General features: G+C 33.0%; 1 protein-coding gene across 1 annotated transcript; it reads left to right on the forward strand.

Annotated features, from left to right (window-relative positions):
• Positions 1-16,479: 16,479 nt before the first annotated feature.
• LOC140821894 (protein kinase STUNTED-like) lies at positions 16,480-20,206 on the forward strand. Its single transcript, XM_073182566.1, has 9 exons — positions 16,480-16,786; positions 16,968-17,050; positions 17,420-18,182; positions 18,265-18,513; positions 18,605-18,765; positions 18,864-18,940; positions 19,029-19,176; positions 19,293-19,443; positions 19,540-20,206. Exons 1-8 carry the CDS (start codon positions 16,615-16,617, stop codon positions 19,365-19,367), a joined length of 1,728 nt encoding a protein of 575 aa, XP_073038667.1. The 5' UTR covers positions 16,480-16,614; the 3' UTR covers positions 19,368-19,443; positions 19,540-20,206.
• Positions 20,207-21,048: the final 842 nt, after the last annotated feature.

The following is a 21,048-nucleotide window of genomic DNA, read 5'->3' on the forward strand; positions in this document are numbered from 1 at the left end:
GAGAAATTTTGTGTTGCAGGGTCAACGTATCTTCAGTATGAAGAATCCGTATGAAGACTGCCTACTCGGATGGATGGTTCTCAAGTTTCTTTTTAGTTCTTTTTGGGATCTTTTGTGTACAAAATTGAAACACAATTACTCATGCCATGTTGAATATAAAAAGTCACAGAAAAGGAAGATTTCATAGAGATCTTCTTTACTTTTTCACACAGTTCCCACCACATTATCACCTTTTCCCAATCAAAGACAGAACCATGTATAATCCCATTCCTCATTTACCATGTTAAGGATTACCTTTGCCATTTATGGAATGTGTTAGATTTTTCTTGTTTGTAATCCACTTCGACATACGGCTCAAATGGTGGCTTATTGACTTGGTATTGTATATTTCGTTTCTTTAGGAAAATATTACAAATCTTAAACTTGAGATTTTGTGAGAGGGACTGACGTTTCCATTGTATTTTGTTATAGCTGGACTGTCTCACAATGGGTCGATAGTCGATACGACGCGCGAAGTTCGATGAAATGCCCGTTTCGTTTTCTTGGACTAGAGATTTGCTGTTGCTGTTGCCGTTTGTTGGGTTGGGACCTCTGGCTTAATGCCATGGCCTAGGAAAATTGAAGGTAAAGACAACTGAGAAAACTCTGCTCTTTGCATTAATGTTGGCAAGGTTTAAGGCAACATAATGGACCATGAGCATATAATTCTTTTGTTTGTTTTAGGGCTGAAGACAAAAAACTCTGCTATAGTTACAATCTTGCATTGGCTTGCTTAACATAGTGGTGTCCATAAATTGAATACTGATATATATACATACACAATTTTGATTTCGAGGTTGTCAAATCTATAAAACAAAAGGTTGAATTTAAAAATTCAAATCGTATTTTAATATATTGATACAATAGACACTTGTAGTTTTTTAACAAAATAATTTGAGTTGATATTGCTTTTGTGAAAACCACGATTTTTGGACATGTAATTATTTATTTAAATATAGACATGTATAAAAATGTATTTTCGAATTATGATATTATTGTAAAAATAGTAAATTCAAAAATAAAAATAATACATGATATTTGAATTTTCAATAAATACGTGAAATTCGAAAATCCAGTACAATATATTCAATAATTTTGAAATTTAATTATATAATATCAATCAAATTTAGAAAAAAAAATGTTGAATGTAAGTTAGTTTTTGCTTAACAAAGAAGCTAATAAATTAATGCAACTTAGGTACGTCATGAACTTATACAAAAAATAGTCTATATTCAACCATTCAGTCCTATATAAATTTCTAAATTTTGTTTATACTTGGGACCAAGTTTTCAAAATTTGGTAATGTAATATGTATGGAAAAATTTATCTCAAAATTATGGAAGAAATATCAACCAAATTATGGTAAGATTTTTAACTCGACATCTATAAACTCCTCCACCCCATTCACAAAAATTACACCTTCAAATTCAATATATATTTCGAAAATCCTTTCCCAAATACCACATTAATTTCAAAGATTTTGCAAGAAAAAGTTCTGTCCATATTTCGAGTGTTACATTTAGGCCAAACTTTACCCAAATTCGATCTCCACCGTAAAGAATACACTATCATATGTTATGAACATCATATCCGAAATTAAGCCGAATCCAAAGGATAGTTTTGGTATATAGTCTTCACAAAAAAATTGCTCAGATTCTAAGTGAGTTTAATATACCAACGAGTTTTATCCATATACAGGTTAAAATAACTTTCAAACTCGATCTCTACCGTTCACAATTTATTTGATTTACTTGGAAGATAGTGTCTAAGTTTAAGCCCAATCCAACAGTTCAATAAGTAATAATAATTCTGCAAGACGACTGGTTTTTTGACCTAAGTGCGGCAATGTTTTCGAAGTGCCATTTGCGTGATTCTTTTGTGGTTTTCGGATTTTTCAAGTAATAATAAGTTAAGTGGGGTTGTCTTAAAACTATTAATTTTGTTTATGACATTTGTTCGTTTTTGAAATTTTCGGTCGAATTTTATTTTGCTTCTCCTCTTTTCTTGTGATACGACACCTTATATTTTGGCACTGTGAGGATTCAACTGGATATGTGTGAGAATCCCAACATATGATTATAAGTTTAATACCCTTACACGGTGGGATTATAATCGTTATATGGTATCGCCTCTTAGAGCAGTAAAAATTAAGGACTGATATTAGTAAATCATGAAAAATAGATGAATCTCATTGCAAAGGCCAAACTATGCTTGCGTTTATACTTATGATATATATTATATGAAATATGATATGCATGATATGTTATTTGGAAGATCATATGTATTTGGAATGTATGTGCTCGAACGATTCTCATTTACTGAGTGACAATCATATCACTCATTCAATCCTCGGATAAATCAGAAGAGAAAATCGAAGAACATGAACAAAACTAGTTTTGAAGCTGATAATAAGAGGGATCGAGAAGTTTATTTTAGTTTCGCTTATTTAAGTTTTTAATTGAAATTGTAAACACTTACTCATATCTTTATAATTTTAAAAATTTACGTTGTAAAGACAATTTTATGATTGATTATGAGTAATAAACTAGTTTTTGTTTATATTGTAATACGATGCTTGTTGTTTTCAATTATGTGATTGTAAAACAACGTCGATGTCGACTAACACCGGTCTTGAGACGCGACATGTTTGAAATATATCAAATTTAATTTTAAATACAAAACAAATATTAATAGAACCAAATTTAAAAACCTCCGCACACGAACCAATTCAATTGCTGCCCACAACTCACATGTTTTTATATTCTTGATTTTATCATTTCTTTTAACCTATTTCTTGATTGTTAAATGGCATAATTAACCACAAGATTTGGCACATGGCACCAGCACCAGCACCCTGACAAAGAGACGATGTTTTAAGTTTGAAACCCTGAGGTGTAATTCCATAAATTAAACCACGATGGAGTATGCCCTACTATCAAATCCTTCTTTTTTTCTCTTGGTTTTTCCACGTAGAAATATATCTTGTGAAGTTGGGACAGTAGTTGAGTTGGATTCACTGATTATGTCAGAGACATTATTCTGTCCTCGAACGAAAGAGCAGCATTGGACCCAATTGTCAGCAACGTTTTACAATATTATATATTATTCGTATCATAAAGACAGTTGGGTCACACTGATGTTTACAAATGAGAGGCTCGGGCAAATCAACCTGCTCGTTTCGTTATGGCCGGTTTGGCCGTAAGCATGTGATCAGCCAACCTAAATTCTTCTTTTATGCAACCTTTTAATGGTCGTCGAATTAGAGCTCGATCGAGTTCTGAAATTTCTATATTCTTTTATAATATATATACATCGTCTTTTGCCACTATGTCCAACCTAACTGAGCTGGTGTCTAATTAAAAGAGCAGGCTTATCCATCGGGTTCGAGTTGAGTTCAAGAGCCTCGATTTACTGTTTATGGAGTTTGAGCGAGAGCATGCAGTCCGTATCTTTATGAGTGCATGCATATATACTGGACCTCAACTTAGGTTCGACAGCCATGCATGGTTATTGTGAAATCGAGCATCCGTATTTTGACGAATAATGTGATACTCTTGTCTCATATCTTAAAATGGAAATATTTAAAATGAGTTTATGGACTTCTATAGCAACTTGGGTTAATCATTTTTTTAAAGCGATGAAGAATACGAAGTAGTTGCTATAGGGGCTCATTGTACAATCACGCAGCCGCGAGCTCGGGCTCGGACTCGGGGCGTGACAAAATAACTAATCAAAGTAATAAAAGTTGGTCATAATCTTCAAACTTTGGATATATATGTTCCCTCTCTTGTATAGTAGACAAGCATTTCTTTGAGAAAAATCATAAGTATGTTAATTTTTTTTCTAAAAAGCTAATACTAAGTTCTCTCTTATTAAACAATCTGTCGTTTAATTACAAAGGAAATGAATACTGTCTCCATTTTGCTTATGTATGATTACTCATACAATTATTACGTTGTTCGAAATGAATTTCTTGCAAGTGCTCTCAAACTTTTTGTATCTTTTAAACGAAGCGAGAGATTTAATCTTTCATAAATTTAATATTTATTAAACTGCTTAATGTGATGTTAATCATGTTGACAACAATTTAAGTTTAAAAAAACTCGAATTAGTAGAATCCAAGAAGGAAAAAAATCAAAAAAAATGATGCCCAAAGAGAAAGTATAATATTTTTGGTTAGGAAAAGTGTGAGTTTCATGTGTCCTCTAGTGGAGTTCAGGTGGAAAGGTTATTGAATGACAATAAATCAATTATAACTATTTTCTTTTCTTTTTTGCTCGTTTCTAATCAACAAAAAGTGGGGGAAATAATTGTATCCTCAAATTATATATCATTTATTACAAAATCTCCTACCAAATATTCATAACAGCCTCAATTTTTATAATTATTTTTTTAAAGGGAACCAATCACAATTTTGGGACCACAAATTTTAAAAGCAAAAGAAAATCTAAGAGACAATAGAGTATGGTAACCTGATAGGCATCCCCATTGATGTCTAAATTGTTTTTTTAAAAGAATTTATTAAAATAATATACATGATTGTTTTATTTTTTAAAAAATTGATTGAAAAAGAAAGATTGATCCTACATGCATGAATGCATGCTTTCTAATATTAAATAAAGTAAGAGCCGATGATTTGTAGCGCATCTGACACCAAGATTTTAAATATTATACGAAGTTTTTAGTTGAATACCTAGTTTTAACACTCTCACACGGGCTCGAAAATAAAATATTAAAAAAAAGTAGGAAAGTGGAATGATTTGTAATAGATTTTGCACTCAGTGGCTTAGATTATATATTGATGAGTAGTAGTAAAAAACTAAACCTAGTCACATCTCATTTGTGGGGGGAAACCTAATTATCTTAATTGCATGCTTTCTAGAAGGAGACATACCACGAGCAAATGAATTATAATCATTATTCATATATTAAGGCATCTAAATTTGGGATTCAATGCGGGAGGATATTCAATTATTTTCATAAATTAAATAAAACACAAATACTCAACATTTTCAGAAATATACATAAATACCACACACACACACACACACACACACAAAAGTAAAGAAACATGTAATGGATTAGTGTGTGCAAATTACTACGTGAAACTCGAAAGTTCATCTAAAATACAAAAAAAAAGTATAAGTCTTTTATCAGACGGTCTCAAAATTTCTAAAAATTGCAATTCACACGTACGTGCATACAAATGACACGTGCTGGGATGGTCATTTTTTTTATAGTGCTGAAACTTTCGGTGGCACGATTCTCATGTACGATGCATTTATAAATAAATACACATAATTTTAGGTATAAATAATAAATTATGACACAAAAAAGAGCAGTATATATACCGGGCCTCTATCTATCACCTCCAAGATGGGTCAAAATTTGACCCACGAGTCAACCAACAACAAGTATTTGTGGTGTAGCCACCCACGGTCGGGTTCACACACATATATCACATTAAAAGAACATAATGTATATTTCGTGAGTGGGTCAATTTCAAGTCTTGTTTTATTTATATATATATTCCATGTAAGTGAGATGTTTGAATTATTAGTATGTAGTTTTGTTTGTTAGAAAGTGGTCAAGGATATAGAGGCTGAATATTAGTCGTCAAGTGTGTTAGGACATATGTTCTCGCACTTAAGACGTAGCGGAAGTTTAAAATTTTTATTTTCTTGGGTGTTGTGGGTTTAAGACATTAATAGAACGTTTAGAATTATACATTTGTGTATTATAAAATACTTGACACCAAACTATTCCGGTATTACGCGGAGATAGTCTTTTTTATAATTCTCTATGAACAGTTTGCCTCCTTTGATCGCCTAATTAGGTTCACGATCAAAAGCTTTGTTTCTCGCTTGGATTGCACTAGAAATCGCAAGCAATTTTGCGTTGAGACTGTAGCATCCGAATTTCTAAAATCCGGAGACGTTGCAGCGGCGCGGCGCGGCGCGGCGCGGCGTGGAAGAACAAGAGGCGGCCAAAATATTTTCCCTAAACAAGGGTGATGTCCGAATTTTGCAACAAGGATTGGAGAGGATTTGAGTGAATTGTATGCAATTTTTCATCGTTGAATAACGAGCCCTAATGGTGTATATATAGAGTGAGACTCCTAATCTAATTAGGAGTCCCTCTCTCACAAGAACTCTACATATATCATTATATTAAAACTCTCATATAATTGATATATAATATATTTATTAACTTTTAATAATAAATTATATAATAATACTATATATACACATATTTTATATCATCATATAAAATATATACATGTAAAAATGTACATTAAAATAAATAACCATTATTTAATTTATAAATTAACTATTTGGTTAATTTAATTCTAGACTCCTCTAGGATATTTATAAGAATTTGTACATGTTAGTAGTCATCACTACTAATACAAACATTTAATTAGTAATTCCAAATTCACTAAATAAATGATTCTGAACTCATTATAATCCTACGATACGAGAGAGCTGATGTATCAAGGATAAAAGTCTTGTTCATATAATGAAAATCGAAAATTTCAAGATCAAAATTTTCACTTACCATATTTGACATCTGTCAATTTTAGTGAACTCCTTCACAAAACAGACAGTTACACTCTCATTCCTTATTTAGCAATCATACTAACTTTCATTTCTTTCATTCTAAGGAATCAGTTCATATACTCTTTTATAAGCATTCAGTTATTGATCTCTATCAAACTGTAGTCGGCAAATCCCAACTCCTTGAAATTGGACTATCTCAACGGGAACACGGAATCCGATACTTGTGTGAAGAATGTCAAAACTCATTTCTGATTGCACTTATCGGATCATGGTAAGAGCGTCTAGTAGCATCGCCCCATGATCTCCTAGGTATCATTGATAGTACCTGCAAGAACCTTTAGTCATGGTTAGCGTACAGTACGGTCTCTTCAACACATATATCCCGACCGAATCTACAATCATTGGTGTATCGAGAGTTGCATATTAATTCGATAACGATGTAATTATATTTGAGTACTAATAGTGGCATGATATGTGCAACTAGGAAAACATCTTTCCCTAAAACACATTTTTTGCTCTGGTCAGAGACTCCTTGTACTATTAGCTAATCAGATTACATAGAATATCTTCACCTATAGGCGAACGGTGAATCCCCGACTACAATACATTTGCTCCTACGTATTTCGAAACTACACCCAACCTCGTCACATGATGACCTTCAATGGAGTCGGTAAACGGATCAAAGTGCATGCTAGTACGTATAGCTCCTACATTGTCTCAGGTCAAAGGACTAATGGTGTACAACCATAACTGCGGACTATTTCACTCGATAAGTGAGAATCACTTGGACAGTCCGAGGAGGGTTGTTCAGTGCATCATCATGATCACCCATCCGAGTGAATGGACATCTTTATGCCCTCGCCAATGAAACATGGAGTTTAAACCATATATGCTAGTCTCGAGATCGAGTGACCTTTATCATCGTCTTAGGCGGCTAAATCAACTAGAAACATGTTTAGAATATACGATACGTTTCCTAATGAGTTTTGTGATCTTATGTTGCGACACAGACCTCATTGTACCTATTGTATATTCAAGAACTTTATCTATGCAGATTGCATGAGTATACAGATAATGTATAATGTCATAATATCAAATAAAATCGTAACATATTATTAAAATAAAAATTGTTATACCGAAATACCAAAATAATACATATAAATTTAAAAAGATATACTACTATTAAATAATAAAGTTAAAGTTTTTAAAATATATAAGGTATTTAAACAAGTTAATTCAACTCGGAACTTGAAATGAGAGTTCACAATGATATCTCTCACTTTTGTTCTGGAGCTCATCCTAAAATAATAATAAAACACCCAATAATTGTAAAAAAGAAAGGTACGTATCCTTAGTCCTTAATACATAATATAAATATGTTATGTTTGCATGTGTATGTAATGTATACATGAAATTAAAATACACACATATATTACTTAAAAGAAGAAATAATAAATGTAGGCAGCTAAGCTCGAGGACCACCTTTCTATTGTGATCATTATGAATCAACAATCACACTCGAAATAAAGTAGAATATTTATTTTGGATATGTTGTTTGGCTACTTGCTATTTTGTCAGCTTATTTAGTTAAATAATTTCAATTTCAGTCTCATTTATTTAAACTTTCGACAATTTTAGAACTTTTTTCGCGACAACAATAATATGACACTAAATAATTCAATGTCATATACAAAAAATGATCAAAATCGTAAAAAAAAACGATAAAATCTTAATGAAATTAGATAATACGATCTACATTTATCGAAAAGATGTATTACTGAATTATCTTCAATCAATATCTGGAGTTTGTTCTGTCTCCATGTATAAGTGGCCATGCGATCATCTGTCCTTGTTCATAACACTGTCAAGATTATATTTTGTAGATTTTGTGATTGACTTTCACAAATTTGTTGCGTCTAATCCTAAAAAAGATTCACGTGGAGTACAATTATTGATCGATTACTTTTATGTAATAAGTCCACCTTCAAGAAAACTACCCTTCTGATTATTACATGCATATATATATATATATATATATATAACTTTTTTTTTATTTTTAGAATTTTGCTTATTATAATAATTTGGCAAATGAAATGAAATTCTTTGTGTTCAAACATTGGACCACCTTTTGATAACCTAACAGAAACTTCGATCGCGTTCCAATTTGAATTGTGCTTTAGAGATTGTCAACTCAGTGAATCGCACGCTTGATATTGATTTTTCGTATTAACTTTATATATAAATATTTACAGTTTTTACATTGTTCACCCACCGTGTCCACCTCTGTGTTCATCAATGATGTGATACATATCTATCAGATATGATGAAATATATCTAAATTATACGTCTCCAATATGTGAGTATCACCTCAGGAGACACGAAGATTGACAACATATTAAAACTGTATATATTTATTTATATAACAAAAAACATATGAACTAACATTTTTTTGGAATATATACATGAACAGATTGTGGGGATTTTCCTGATCTGTGATCCTATCTCTACTCAGTACACAAGTAGAAAATTAGTCCGTCCTCGACGGTGGCCGCCTCGAATGGATAAACTGATGTAATTAACGTCGTGGTGAATGACATCTCTAAATTTTGACCATCGTATGCACATGTAGCTTCTATCATCGAACATATATTCGCAGCTTATGTGAACAACAAGCCACATGGCTCTATTCAATATTCGCAACACTCAGACTAATGCAGTAGCTTATGATCTAGCAGAAACATAGTCGTGATGTTTATTTTTTTAATTATTATTACAACATAGTCGTGAGAGATTTGATTTGTCTATTTCATTACCTTTGACTGCATTTTGGAAATGTGCAATAGTAGAGTTACGTGCCTAAACGGTTCCAAAAGCACAAAAGTCACCTTATTAAATTACAGATGAGACATAATCTTGACCAAACTTTAGACTTTAATTTCGATAAGTATTTTAATTAAGTGTCGTAACAATTTTTTATATTTGTTTTTTAGAAGATATTTTTTTATGCGTATTTAGTACTCCTGTGTTCCTAGACGAGACGAGTATTTAATTTTAATATAAAGTAACGATTAAATAATTTGTTTTAGAAAATTTTATTTTGCAAAAAAATCAGAAAATTTGAATAGTTTTGTGTTATATTTAAATCACTAATATTTCTAATTATTTAATATGATTTTATCTGATTTAAGATATGAAAAAAAAAGGCCTTACATGGGAGTGGCCGAGTGGGGTATCATTTTTAGGTCCAGTTGAAAGTAATAAAACATTATATTTAAATTAGTAACGTAAGAAGCATTACATGAATAACTAGTTTTTATTAGATATTCTTAATGAAATCTTAATTTTCTCATTAAAGTTTTTTCCTTAATTAACGTATTCTGTTGAGATTAACGTCACTAAGATTGATGATTTTAACAAATCACATGTTTTCTCAATGACCCCATAGAAATCTTGATGGTTACTTTGACGAGAAAAACTTGTGTGAAACGGTCTCACATGTTGTATTTTGTGAGACATATCTCTTATTTGGGTCATCCATGAAAAATTATTATTATTTTTTATGCTAAAAGTATTACTTTTTATTGTGAATATCTATAGGGTTGACTTGTCTCACAGATAAAGATTCGTGAGACCGTCTCACAAGAGACATACTCTATTTTGATATTTCAGATTGATGATCTTACTCATGTATCTTATCAAAATTTACAACCAATTTTGAGGGATTCGACTTATCTAATGAACAATAAACAAATTAGTCTTTACTCGATAATCGCTATCGACATATCCAAAGGGTTAATATACTTTACACAAATTAATCTATCTTTTTTCTTTTTGACTGAACAGTTTAGGAAAGTCTAAATTTTTAGATTTTTGTTAGGACAGAGATTAATTTACAAGAATCACAAATAAATGAGTTGAGCTTTATAAATGTCCGTAAGTGGACTCGGGCTTATCGCAATTACCAAACAAAAAATTCGATCTATCAAATATTTGGGCCGTGTGATTCCATTTGTTTACTTCTCTTTTCATTTTCAACATTACAATCTAGTGTCGACGCTGCATCGAAAATGTTGATGTGGTATCAGAAAATGTTTACATATCCGATGCTACGTCGCAACTCTATGAAAAAAGAACCACAATCCAAAACATAATCTAACTTACAAAATAAAAACAAAAAATATGCAAAAGTAACATGGGGCTGTTTAATCCCCGGTTATGTTATTCCTATTGTCCATTCACTCCAAAATCAGTTTGATTTGAAATATTTGAAGAACGAATTCAAATGAATTCAACTGAATTTAGTACAATTGAACTTAATTCTCGTCAAATTTCATCCACAAATTAAAAGAATTTAACATGCATGGGTGTGACCACGTCTTGTTGTCCTATATAAAAGTCCATTGCATCGTTTATTTCAAAAAATAAAGGAAAGATTTCGTTTGGAAAAATCAAAATTTTAATTGTTTAAGTGTAAGTATCCGTTGTGCATGATGGAGTTAGCTAGGTTGGGCATTTTTGTTCGAGTGGATTTATGGTCTCAATTAGTTTAAACGGGTTTGCAAATTTTTTATAACCATTCTATTGAAAATCGAATTAATCGCCGACGACTCAACTTTAATTACTCGATTATTCATTAAAACCCTAGTTAGCCATCATTAAAACTTTAATTTCAAAATGAAAATACGACCGGTAGATAAATCCAAGATATAAAGTTGGCTAATTAAATGATATTCTGAGAATTATTAAAAAGTTTTAGCAACGTATTTTACTCTAGTAATATAAATATTGATCTCACGTTACTTGTTGCATGCTTTGGAAGTCAAGATTAATTCCTTACTTTTATTTTAGGTATTCTCGTGAAACTTTGCGCCTTTGATCAAGTTCCCAAAGTACCAAAAAAAGAATAAAGTTGCATTACAAAGGCAAAAGAATCGAGTGCAAAGAGAATGAATACTGGTGGAGGAGGAAAATTACTTCAATTGGTTTCAACTTTTGCGTGCAATGGGATTACTAATAAAATATTTTCCGAATTAAACTTCAATTGTCATAGGCAAAAACTTGTGTGAAACGGTCTAACAGGTCGTATTTTGTGAGACATATATCTTATTTGAGTCATCCATGAAAAAATATTACTTTTTATACTAAGAGTATTACTTTTTATTGTGAATATCGGTGTGGTTGACCCGTCTCATAGATAAAGATTTGTGAGATCGTGTAGTGACCCGTTCCAGAATCACCTACTAATCAAGAAACTAAGCATGCAAATAACTTAATTAATAATAATCAGAGATAACAGCGGAAAACTGTCACCAAAAGATAGTTATACAACCCAATCGAAAATCCAGAACAACTCAACTAAACTGAAATATACGGTACAACCATATCGAAACAAAAAGATACCGAAGAACTAAACCAACCAGCTACTCAACGTCCTCCTCCTCCTCCTCCTGAGCTGTCCAACCTGAGGCCTGCCCCGTGGGAATGGGGTGTCCAAGATAAACAAAACCGAGGACGTGAGCGATAAGAACGCCCAGTACAAAAGCATGAGTATACAAACCTATATGAAATGCACATGCTATGATATGATACCAGGGTAGTCAAGAAATAGGAGTCACAAAGGATCTCAAAATGCTCAGTCTAGAGGCGCCAAGTAGATAGTGCCGCGCGGTACTCCTCTGGGTCACTGCATCCACTACAAGAACAGACGTGGACCTAAAATGTCCCGGATCACCGAAGCCCTCCGGACCCGTCGGCCACTGTGTATTCTCGGTGTCCATGCGTCCACAAGACAAGACAGGGCTGAGCGGCCCCACAAGATATAGCTTATCTCGAAAGAGATACAGCTCAACAGTAAAGGCCTATCTCGAAGGAGATACGGCTCAACATGAAATGCAACATGCATCATAAAGCGTGACATAATAGCATGCATCATATGACATATATCAATGCACCACATAATCATGCAACACATATAAGGATGTATACTCGACCAGGATATCTTGGATAGTACTTTCGTACCTCTATCTCAGCAAGCCTAGCCTTACGCAACACCGCTAATCAGGTCTAGAACAAGCCTACGCATCAAAAGCATACCCAATGAACAATACTACCATGCTCGACTAGCAAAACCAGTACTACCAAAGGTTTAGGGTTTACCTTCGTCCGTCGACAGCCCTTTGATGTCGATTGCCTCGTAACTCAGGCGTCGCTACGTTACCAATCCTGGCAGCTCTTGGCTATCGCTCGACCGACAACTAACCCTAGAAACCTTCCAAACCTCTCAAATATGAGACACAACTCAAGAATTTGCAATGCAAAATGAGGAAATCCGAGCACTATTTATAGGCTATGTTCGGATCCACCGAACCCACTTCGGATCATCCGAACTCCTACGTGTCCATCGGCTCTTGACACCTCATGATCGGATCCACCGAACCTACACTTCGGATCATCCGAACTTGCATGTAAACTGACGTGTCGATCAACTCTTGACACCTCATGATCGGATCCACCGGACCCACTTCGGATCGTCCGAACTCTTCGGTGCTACCGAACCATCTTCGGTCCATCCGATCATGACCGCGGTCAAAATTACACATTAAACCTTCTTAATCACCATTAATCCGTTAATTACCCAATTTGGAATTCGGGCTACTACAGATCGTCTCACAAGAGACCTACTCATTTGTCATAACACCCTCGTAAAGGATCTTTCTTCGAATTTTTTTTAAGCGACATTTCTTCGATTTTTCAATAAAGAAAAATAATAAAAAAAAGAGTCACTAACTCGAATGGTAAACCAAGAACCAACTTTGGACATGGTCGATGGACTCGATGAATTCAGGAATGACACTTTAATTCTTAGTAAATCAAAATTAATTAATTTGAGAGACTAAAACTCGGTCTGGACAAGTGTTTATAAGAGTGTATTTGACAAAAAAATTATAAAATGTTTTAAAAGTTGATGTTTTGATTTACATAATTGTCTTTATTTTTAAAAACAACTCTCGATTGTTCTTTAAAAACTATATTAATGAACACTTTTTAAAATATATTTTTTTGTAAAAACGTTTTACAAAAATCTTATTCAAACACATACTTTAAATTTTTTTCAATCGTAAAACACTAAAAACATTTTTAAAGTACTTAATGACTTTCAAAATGTTGATGAAGCGAATGAGATATTTTGGGCTCGACTCGAGAGGATCAATCAGAAAGACAGCGCCATGTTAATTCAATCGCATTAAATTTTGTCTTGATAATAATTAAATGCATGCTAATTGACACAAGTCTTTGGGGGAAAGAATTCCACACAATAAATTATAAAAAAATATTTTATTTTATTTTATAGAAAATCAATAGCCACATTCGAACGACGTTGAGATAGAATCATTTGTTTTTTTTTACCACAAAAAGAGTCATTGCATAGGCCCCATACTCTCTTCTAAAACCCATTAAAAGAATAAAATTGACCGAGCATTATATTTATGCAATCACAAAAATTTGTTTGAGAAGGTTTTACGGATCGTATTTGTGAAACAGATATCTTATTAGAGTTATCCATGAAAAATTATTTTTTTTATGCTAACAATATTACTTTTTATTGTGAATATGGGTAAGGTTGACTCGTCTCACATATTAGGATCCATAAGATGGTCTCAAATGAGACCTACTCTTATGTAATTTGTAATATTCACAATATTCAATTTTCCATTTGAAAAAAAATATTGGGAGTTCGTGATGTGTGTGTGTGTGTGTTTAAATATATATATATATATATATATATATATATATATATATATATATATATATTTTTTTTTTTTTTTTAAATAAATATAATTTTATCTAATTGGAAAAAAAATTAAATATTTTAGTTTACTTATCCTTAAGATACGGTTTTCATAAGAGTTGTTAATATAAAAATAAATAATATCATTTCGACATTATTAAATAACATTTTCATAAATTAACGTTGGAGAGAGTGATTGGCTTAATAATATACTAATAATAACAATTTTTTTTTTTTGTGGTCAAAGCTGCGTGCTAATGAAAGGTATAAAATGTGGAATTAATTAATACTTGTCAATTACAACAATAAATAATAAATTTAAGGTACCATGTCCCACCAGTCAAAGGAAATTATGCCATTCTAATTAAAATATGTGGTAATGTAATTAATTAAGACTTTATTTTTGCCTACAATCTCATAATAGTAGAATTATTATTATAGCAATCTCTGCAAGAGGATTAAGTGTTTTATTATTATAAGAAAAACTTAAATGAGACTGTCTCACGGTTAATTTTGTGAGACGAATCTATTACTTGATCCGACCTATTAATAAATGTTACTTTTCATTCAAGTATGGATCGAATCGACCCAACTCACAAGAAATCTATCCATTACTATATTTCGACATTAAAGAAACAATTAGTCTCTAAATGAACTAAAATTGGCTACGGAGGGTTGGAAGGAAAATAAAAAAAATATGAACAAAAATAAATAATCAGAATCACAAATGATAACATAAAAATCTACTTTTAATCAGATTAGGTTTCTTGGGATATGATCTAACGGATCTATATATGTGAGACGAATCGATTCGATCCACACTAATTAGGAAAATAATATTTTTTCATGAGCTGGATCGAGTTAAAGAATTCGTCTAATAAAATTGACTCGTAAGATGTTGTCACTATAATTTTTGTGTTTCATTGATGTTATACGACTGCCGGCCGATCTCCGTCCGCCCGAGGAAACCTTAACTCGCCTCGGTTACCTACTTTTGGAAGGAGTCATATTTTCATCTTCCATTTGAAGAATCAAAATGTACATAGTAATTAATATTTGAAAGATACGTTTGAAGGCTAACTTGCATTCTGCTGAATCATCCTACTAATTTTTCTTTAATGCTCGGACCACTTGACACGTGATGATGTATGTATACATAAATAAGTTTGTTGTGTTATTTTTTTTTACACACAAATAATAAGATATTTGAACTTAGATAGAATTTAAATTGATTTGTGTGCTCATATATTAATGATATTATTATTATTATTATCATTACTATTATTATTGAATAAATAATATATAATAAAATAAAAGTAAATTTAGCATTGAATAAAAAGACATACAATGAGACCAGAGTTTCATGATAATTAGCTTGAATTATAAAATAAAAAGTATGTCTAATGTGAGACGATCTCAAAGATATATATCCGTCAGATGAGTCGACCAAGTTCATAGATAGAGTGAAATATAATATTTTTGACATAAAAATTGATATTTTTCATGCGACGAATTAAGTTGAAAATCTGGCTAACAAAATTGATCTGTGACACAATTCTATAAAAAAATTTACTTATAAAATATTGGTATAGTCATGAACTTTTACTTTGGTTAAAAGTATATTAATATTTTATTTTGATATAATTTATGCGGGAGTTATATATAAGAATCCTTTCTTTATAAACTACTTCTTATTTCTATCAATTCGTATTTTAATATTATATTCGATGATCTATATATATAATAATAATAATAATAATAATAATAATAATAATAATACAATCTGCTGGCGTATTAGTGTTTCTTATATTCGTTCAGCATGCTAAATAAGTAGTACTTGTATGATATATAAATATAGAATTTTATATATTGTAACTATCATACCTATTTAAGTGAGCATCGATGAAAGATTATTTATTTATTAAATGCATAATTTTTTTATTTGTTTTATATTTAATAAGTGAATGATATTTCATATATATTTATTTGTTTTATATTTAATAAGTGAATGATATTTCATATATATTTATATGTATATAATATAATATAAATATAAATATATAAATGCACTGCATTTTTATTTATAATCTATTCCTCTTCCCTAACTCCGAGACTTGACAAGGCGAAGAATATTAAAGCACTGGTTTATAGTAGAGAGAGAGAGAAAGGGTAACGGACCAGAACACAAACGGCGTCGCGTCCGCTTGATCTATCTGCTGTGGAGGAATGAGATTGGCGGGGACTCCATGCTCCGGCGAGAGTTGCGGCGGAGGCGCGGTGGTAGTGGTCGGGGTGAAGCTCGATTCACGCAGCAGAGAATTACTGACTTGGGCGTTGGTGAAGGTTGCACAGGCCGGTGATCGCGTCATTGCTTTGCATGTCCTCGATCCAAGTACTGGTGAGTTATTTGAATCGAGGAACCTGGCATAGGGAATAACTTTTTAGCTTCTTTTTTTTTTCAAGTCGCGTGTGTTTTTTCTTTTCTTTTTTTACTGGTGAGTATGGATTCTCGTTTACTTCTGTCAAATTTGAAGTTTGTTGATTGTGTGTTGCTCTTCGAATAACGATTATTTATTTAGCAGATAAGACAAGTCTGATTTCACTGGTGAAAACTTTCGATTCCGTGCTAGCTGCTTATGAAGGCTTCTGTAACCTGAAACAGGTCTCTCTGTTATAATAATCTGTCTTCTTCTTCTTCTTCTTCTCAATGAATTTAATTTAATATGTATTTCTTTAGGTTTAATGTATTTCTTTGTGCTTTTTCCTGACTTGACTCCGAGATTTTCGTGATTCCATATATTTCCATGTAATTCTGTTCAGTAGGTACTGTGCTCCAAAATGTTTGATTTAAGTGGGGCCGAGAGGTGGAACCAATGCGTTTCTGTCCAATCTAGGAGTAGCTGGAAAGCCATTTTAGGCTGAACCAAAATCATCTTTTGTTCCTAATTATTTCGATTAACAATATGGATGATTCACCGATTGTGATAATAGTTTCTCAATTGCACTTTATAAATATTAAAAATTTTTGTAGGTGGATCTAAAGCTTAAGGTCTGTAGGGGATCACCGGTTCGAAAAATTCTCTCCCGAGAGGCAAAGTCATGTGGTGCAACTAGTTTAATTGTGGGTACTTCTGAGGTCCGTCACACAATTCGGTCGAGGATCTCTGTTGCCAAGTACTGCGCTAAGAATCTCCTAAATAATATATTAGTTGTTTGTGCTGATAATGGTAAGATTGTCTTTCAAAGCGAATCAGCTGCTTCTAAAGTTTTGGAATTCAGTAGTTGTGATGTTTCTGAATCAAGATCCAAAAGGAGAAGGACCACACCCCAAAGCCCTTTGAATTTACCACCCACTAGAGTTTTATCATCATCAAGTAGCAAAAATGCTGGAAGTTCCTTGGCTCTAGTACCCATTAAAACCCATAGAATACTCGAATCCACTTCTGGATGGGCATTGCTTCGAAATATTCGTCTACACAGACAAAAAATACCTGAAGCTGCTTCTAGGAAGTCATCAATATTGCAATGGATGTTTTTGAAACTACCTGGTCGACAATCTGTTGCGGCTATTTATCCAGATCAGAAACAGATTACTTCATCTCGTAAGAATGATTGTAGTTTAGAAATGGATCAAGAGGAGGAGGGTGCTATTGATGTGTCAGATGACACTTATTCTGTTGCTTTTTCCTCTAAGATTTTCTCACAACTCAAGGGTCTCGGCGAGAAATATTATACTACATGCCAATCATTTGGCTTCCAAGAACTCTTGCAAGCAACGAACAATTTTGCACGTGGTTTGTTCTCTCAAATTTCTATCATTATTTTAACTTCCCCTCATTCTTGGAAGTCTCATTAGTAACCTTTCCTTCATTATAGAAAATTTGATTGGAAAGGGGGGAAGCAGCGAGGTTTACAGAGGCTGTCTGCGAGGAGGCAAGGAGCTAGCTGTTAAAATTCTGAAGCCATCTGACGATGCATTGGAACAGTTTTTCGCTGAAATTAATATCATTACGTCCTTGCACCACAAAAACATAATCTCTTTAGTTGGCTTTTGTTTAGAGGATGACAGACTACTTCTGGTTTATGATCTTTTATCCAGAGGCAGCCTGGAGGACAACCTCCATGGTGTGTGCATCGTCTTCTTCCTGCGCTTTATTCTGATGCATCACCATCTTTTGTGCTAGAGAATGTCACTAACAACCATGGACTGTTGCAGGTACTCAAAAGTTTGGTAAATCATTTGGTTGGAAAGAGCGATATAAGGTTGCTTTAGGAGTTGCTGAGGCACTGGACCATCTGCATAATACGGCCGAGCCAATCATTCACAGAGATGTAAAGTCATCCAATATCCTTCTTTCAGATGATTTCGAGCCACAGGTGTGAATGGTCATTGACTTTTACTTTGTTTGCTATTCATCAGTGACATAATTTTGACGTGATTTTTTTCCATCCCTAAAACTCATTTGCCTTTACAGCTTGCTGATTTTGGGCTTGCGACGTGGGCTTCGCGTTCACATCATATTGGCGCCTCTGATGTTACTGGAACCTTTGGGCGAGTTTTCTATACCCACAGTGATTTCTAGTCATTTCCTAGTCGCTGGATTGAAGGATTTATTTGTCTACTTCGATTTTTATGACAGCTACCTGGCTCCTGAGTATTTTATGCATGGGAAACTGGACGAAAAAATTGATGTCTATGCATTTGGAGTTGTACTCCTTGAGCTTTTGTCAGGTAGAAAGCCAATTGATAATGGACATCCAACGGGCCAGGAAAGCTTGGTAATGTGGGTGAGTATTGTTTTTAAGACGAATGGAGATCCTCCCTTTTCGGTCCATTTAATATTGTTTGCTTGAAATATTAGTTGTATTGGATTTCTATGCAACCGTAACTGTGATATTTTCAGGCCAGACACATTTTGAAGAACGGAGATATTTCAGAACTGCGAGACCCCGACTTGGCCAGTAATTATGACATATGATCAAGTTGAGAAATTTGTCTCTGCTGCAACCCTTTGTATCAGAGATTCCCCACAATCTCGTCCTGAAATCAGCCTTGTAAGCATGTGTTAATAACACTGATGCAAACATATTTCATGTAGTAAAGTCCTCCAGGAGTTGTTTAGTTGAACTATTTGTGTTTTCTTCAAACAGATTCTCAAACTCCTTCGAGGTTCTCCGGAAGTTATTGAGTGGGCACACAGCGAGATCGATTCTTCGGAAGACGGAAATGGTATTCTCGGTGGACCTTCACCTACAAGCATCCAATCATTCCTCAATCTTGCCTTGCTTAATTTGTAAAACTAGTCGGATTCCATTAGCAGCACCGAGCAAAACATCTCGGTGGAGGATTACTTGGGTGGTAGATGGAGTCTATCAACAAGCTTCGACTGAATTCTGTTCTCACACATCATCTTCGAGATGTGTTTCATTTGTTTGTTTTTATACATTTGACACATCCCCACTTTGCTAGGTTTTGGATGAGAGGTATCAATGTTTCAACCTCCTCCTTGCCTCCCGGGCCATCCCCATACGAAGAGTATTTTCTTTGGTAGGTTGATGTAACATCTGTCGATATTGTTCGTTTACGTTCCAAAATTGTACAGCTGAGTTCACCATTTAGGTATTTATTACGGCCGAAAAAGGTGGCTATTACTCGAGTGAAATGTAATGGTAGGAAGTCTCCTTGTTTTTAAGAATAAACATGTGTTGAAGGATATTTCAATGTTCTGTTCCAGACAATTGAATTTCTGCGTCTCTCTTCGTTCACATGCGAATTATGATTTTGGAAATGGATTTGGGTTGTATGGATTTTATATTAGAGGATACGTTGACATAGTTATATGTAAAGAAACAGTGTTTACTTACGAGTTTGGATCGGTGTTCAAAGGCGTCCAGATATTATGTGGTCGCTCACATTTTCCATTTTTAAAAAGACAATGTCTCTGAGCATTACGTAAATCAGTCACCTAAGTTGCTCAAAATCCGTGGAACAGGCTGCTTAATTTAATGCATAAATTTGTTTAATTTTTAATTTTTTTAAAGATTATTTGGCTTATTTTCCCATCATTTTCAATTTATATGAGATGAAGATGAAGAATAAGTCATTGATTTTGAGTTTGAATATCATACAGATGAATTATTGAAGAAATATGAAGATGAACAAAAAGATTCGATATTTAGACTAAAAAAAAATGTCTTGATACTCGCGTTCTAAGTTCTCATTTATTATTTTTTAGAACACTGATTTGAATTGCACAAATATTATGTATTTGTTATTATGATTATGACTATTATCAAGAGATATTTTTAGGGTACATGTTATGTCTTATATTGAGACTAACGTCAAGTCCCAACAAAACAATAGAGTAACTAATGAATATAAAAGGAAAATTAATATTTCATCCAATTTTAGGGGAGATTCTATGCTTTGGCTCCATGTGCAGTTTTAGCTATTATATGCATAGGCCTTGCATGTGAGGCTCTTTGGTGTGAAAAACATTTATTAATACTTGCATGAAATTGATAATGTGAGATAGAATTTATATATTTAACCTAAAAACTTTATTGTTGCGTTAGTTTTGACTATAAAAATAGTAAAATAAATGTTTTACTTCTCCAAATGTTGGGTTTTTGGCTCCATTAGTGAGAATGATCCACCAT

The sequence above is a fragment of the Primulina eburnea genome, unplaced genomic scaffold (genome assembly GCF_022965805.1).
Source record: "Primulina eburnea isolate SZY01 unplaced genomic scaffold, ASM2296580v1 ctg739_ERROPOS11973397, whole genome shotgun sequence".
Lineage (NCBI taxonomy): Eukaryota > Viridiplantae > Streptophyta > Magnoliopsida > Lamiales > Gesneriaceae > Primulina > Primulina eburnea.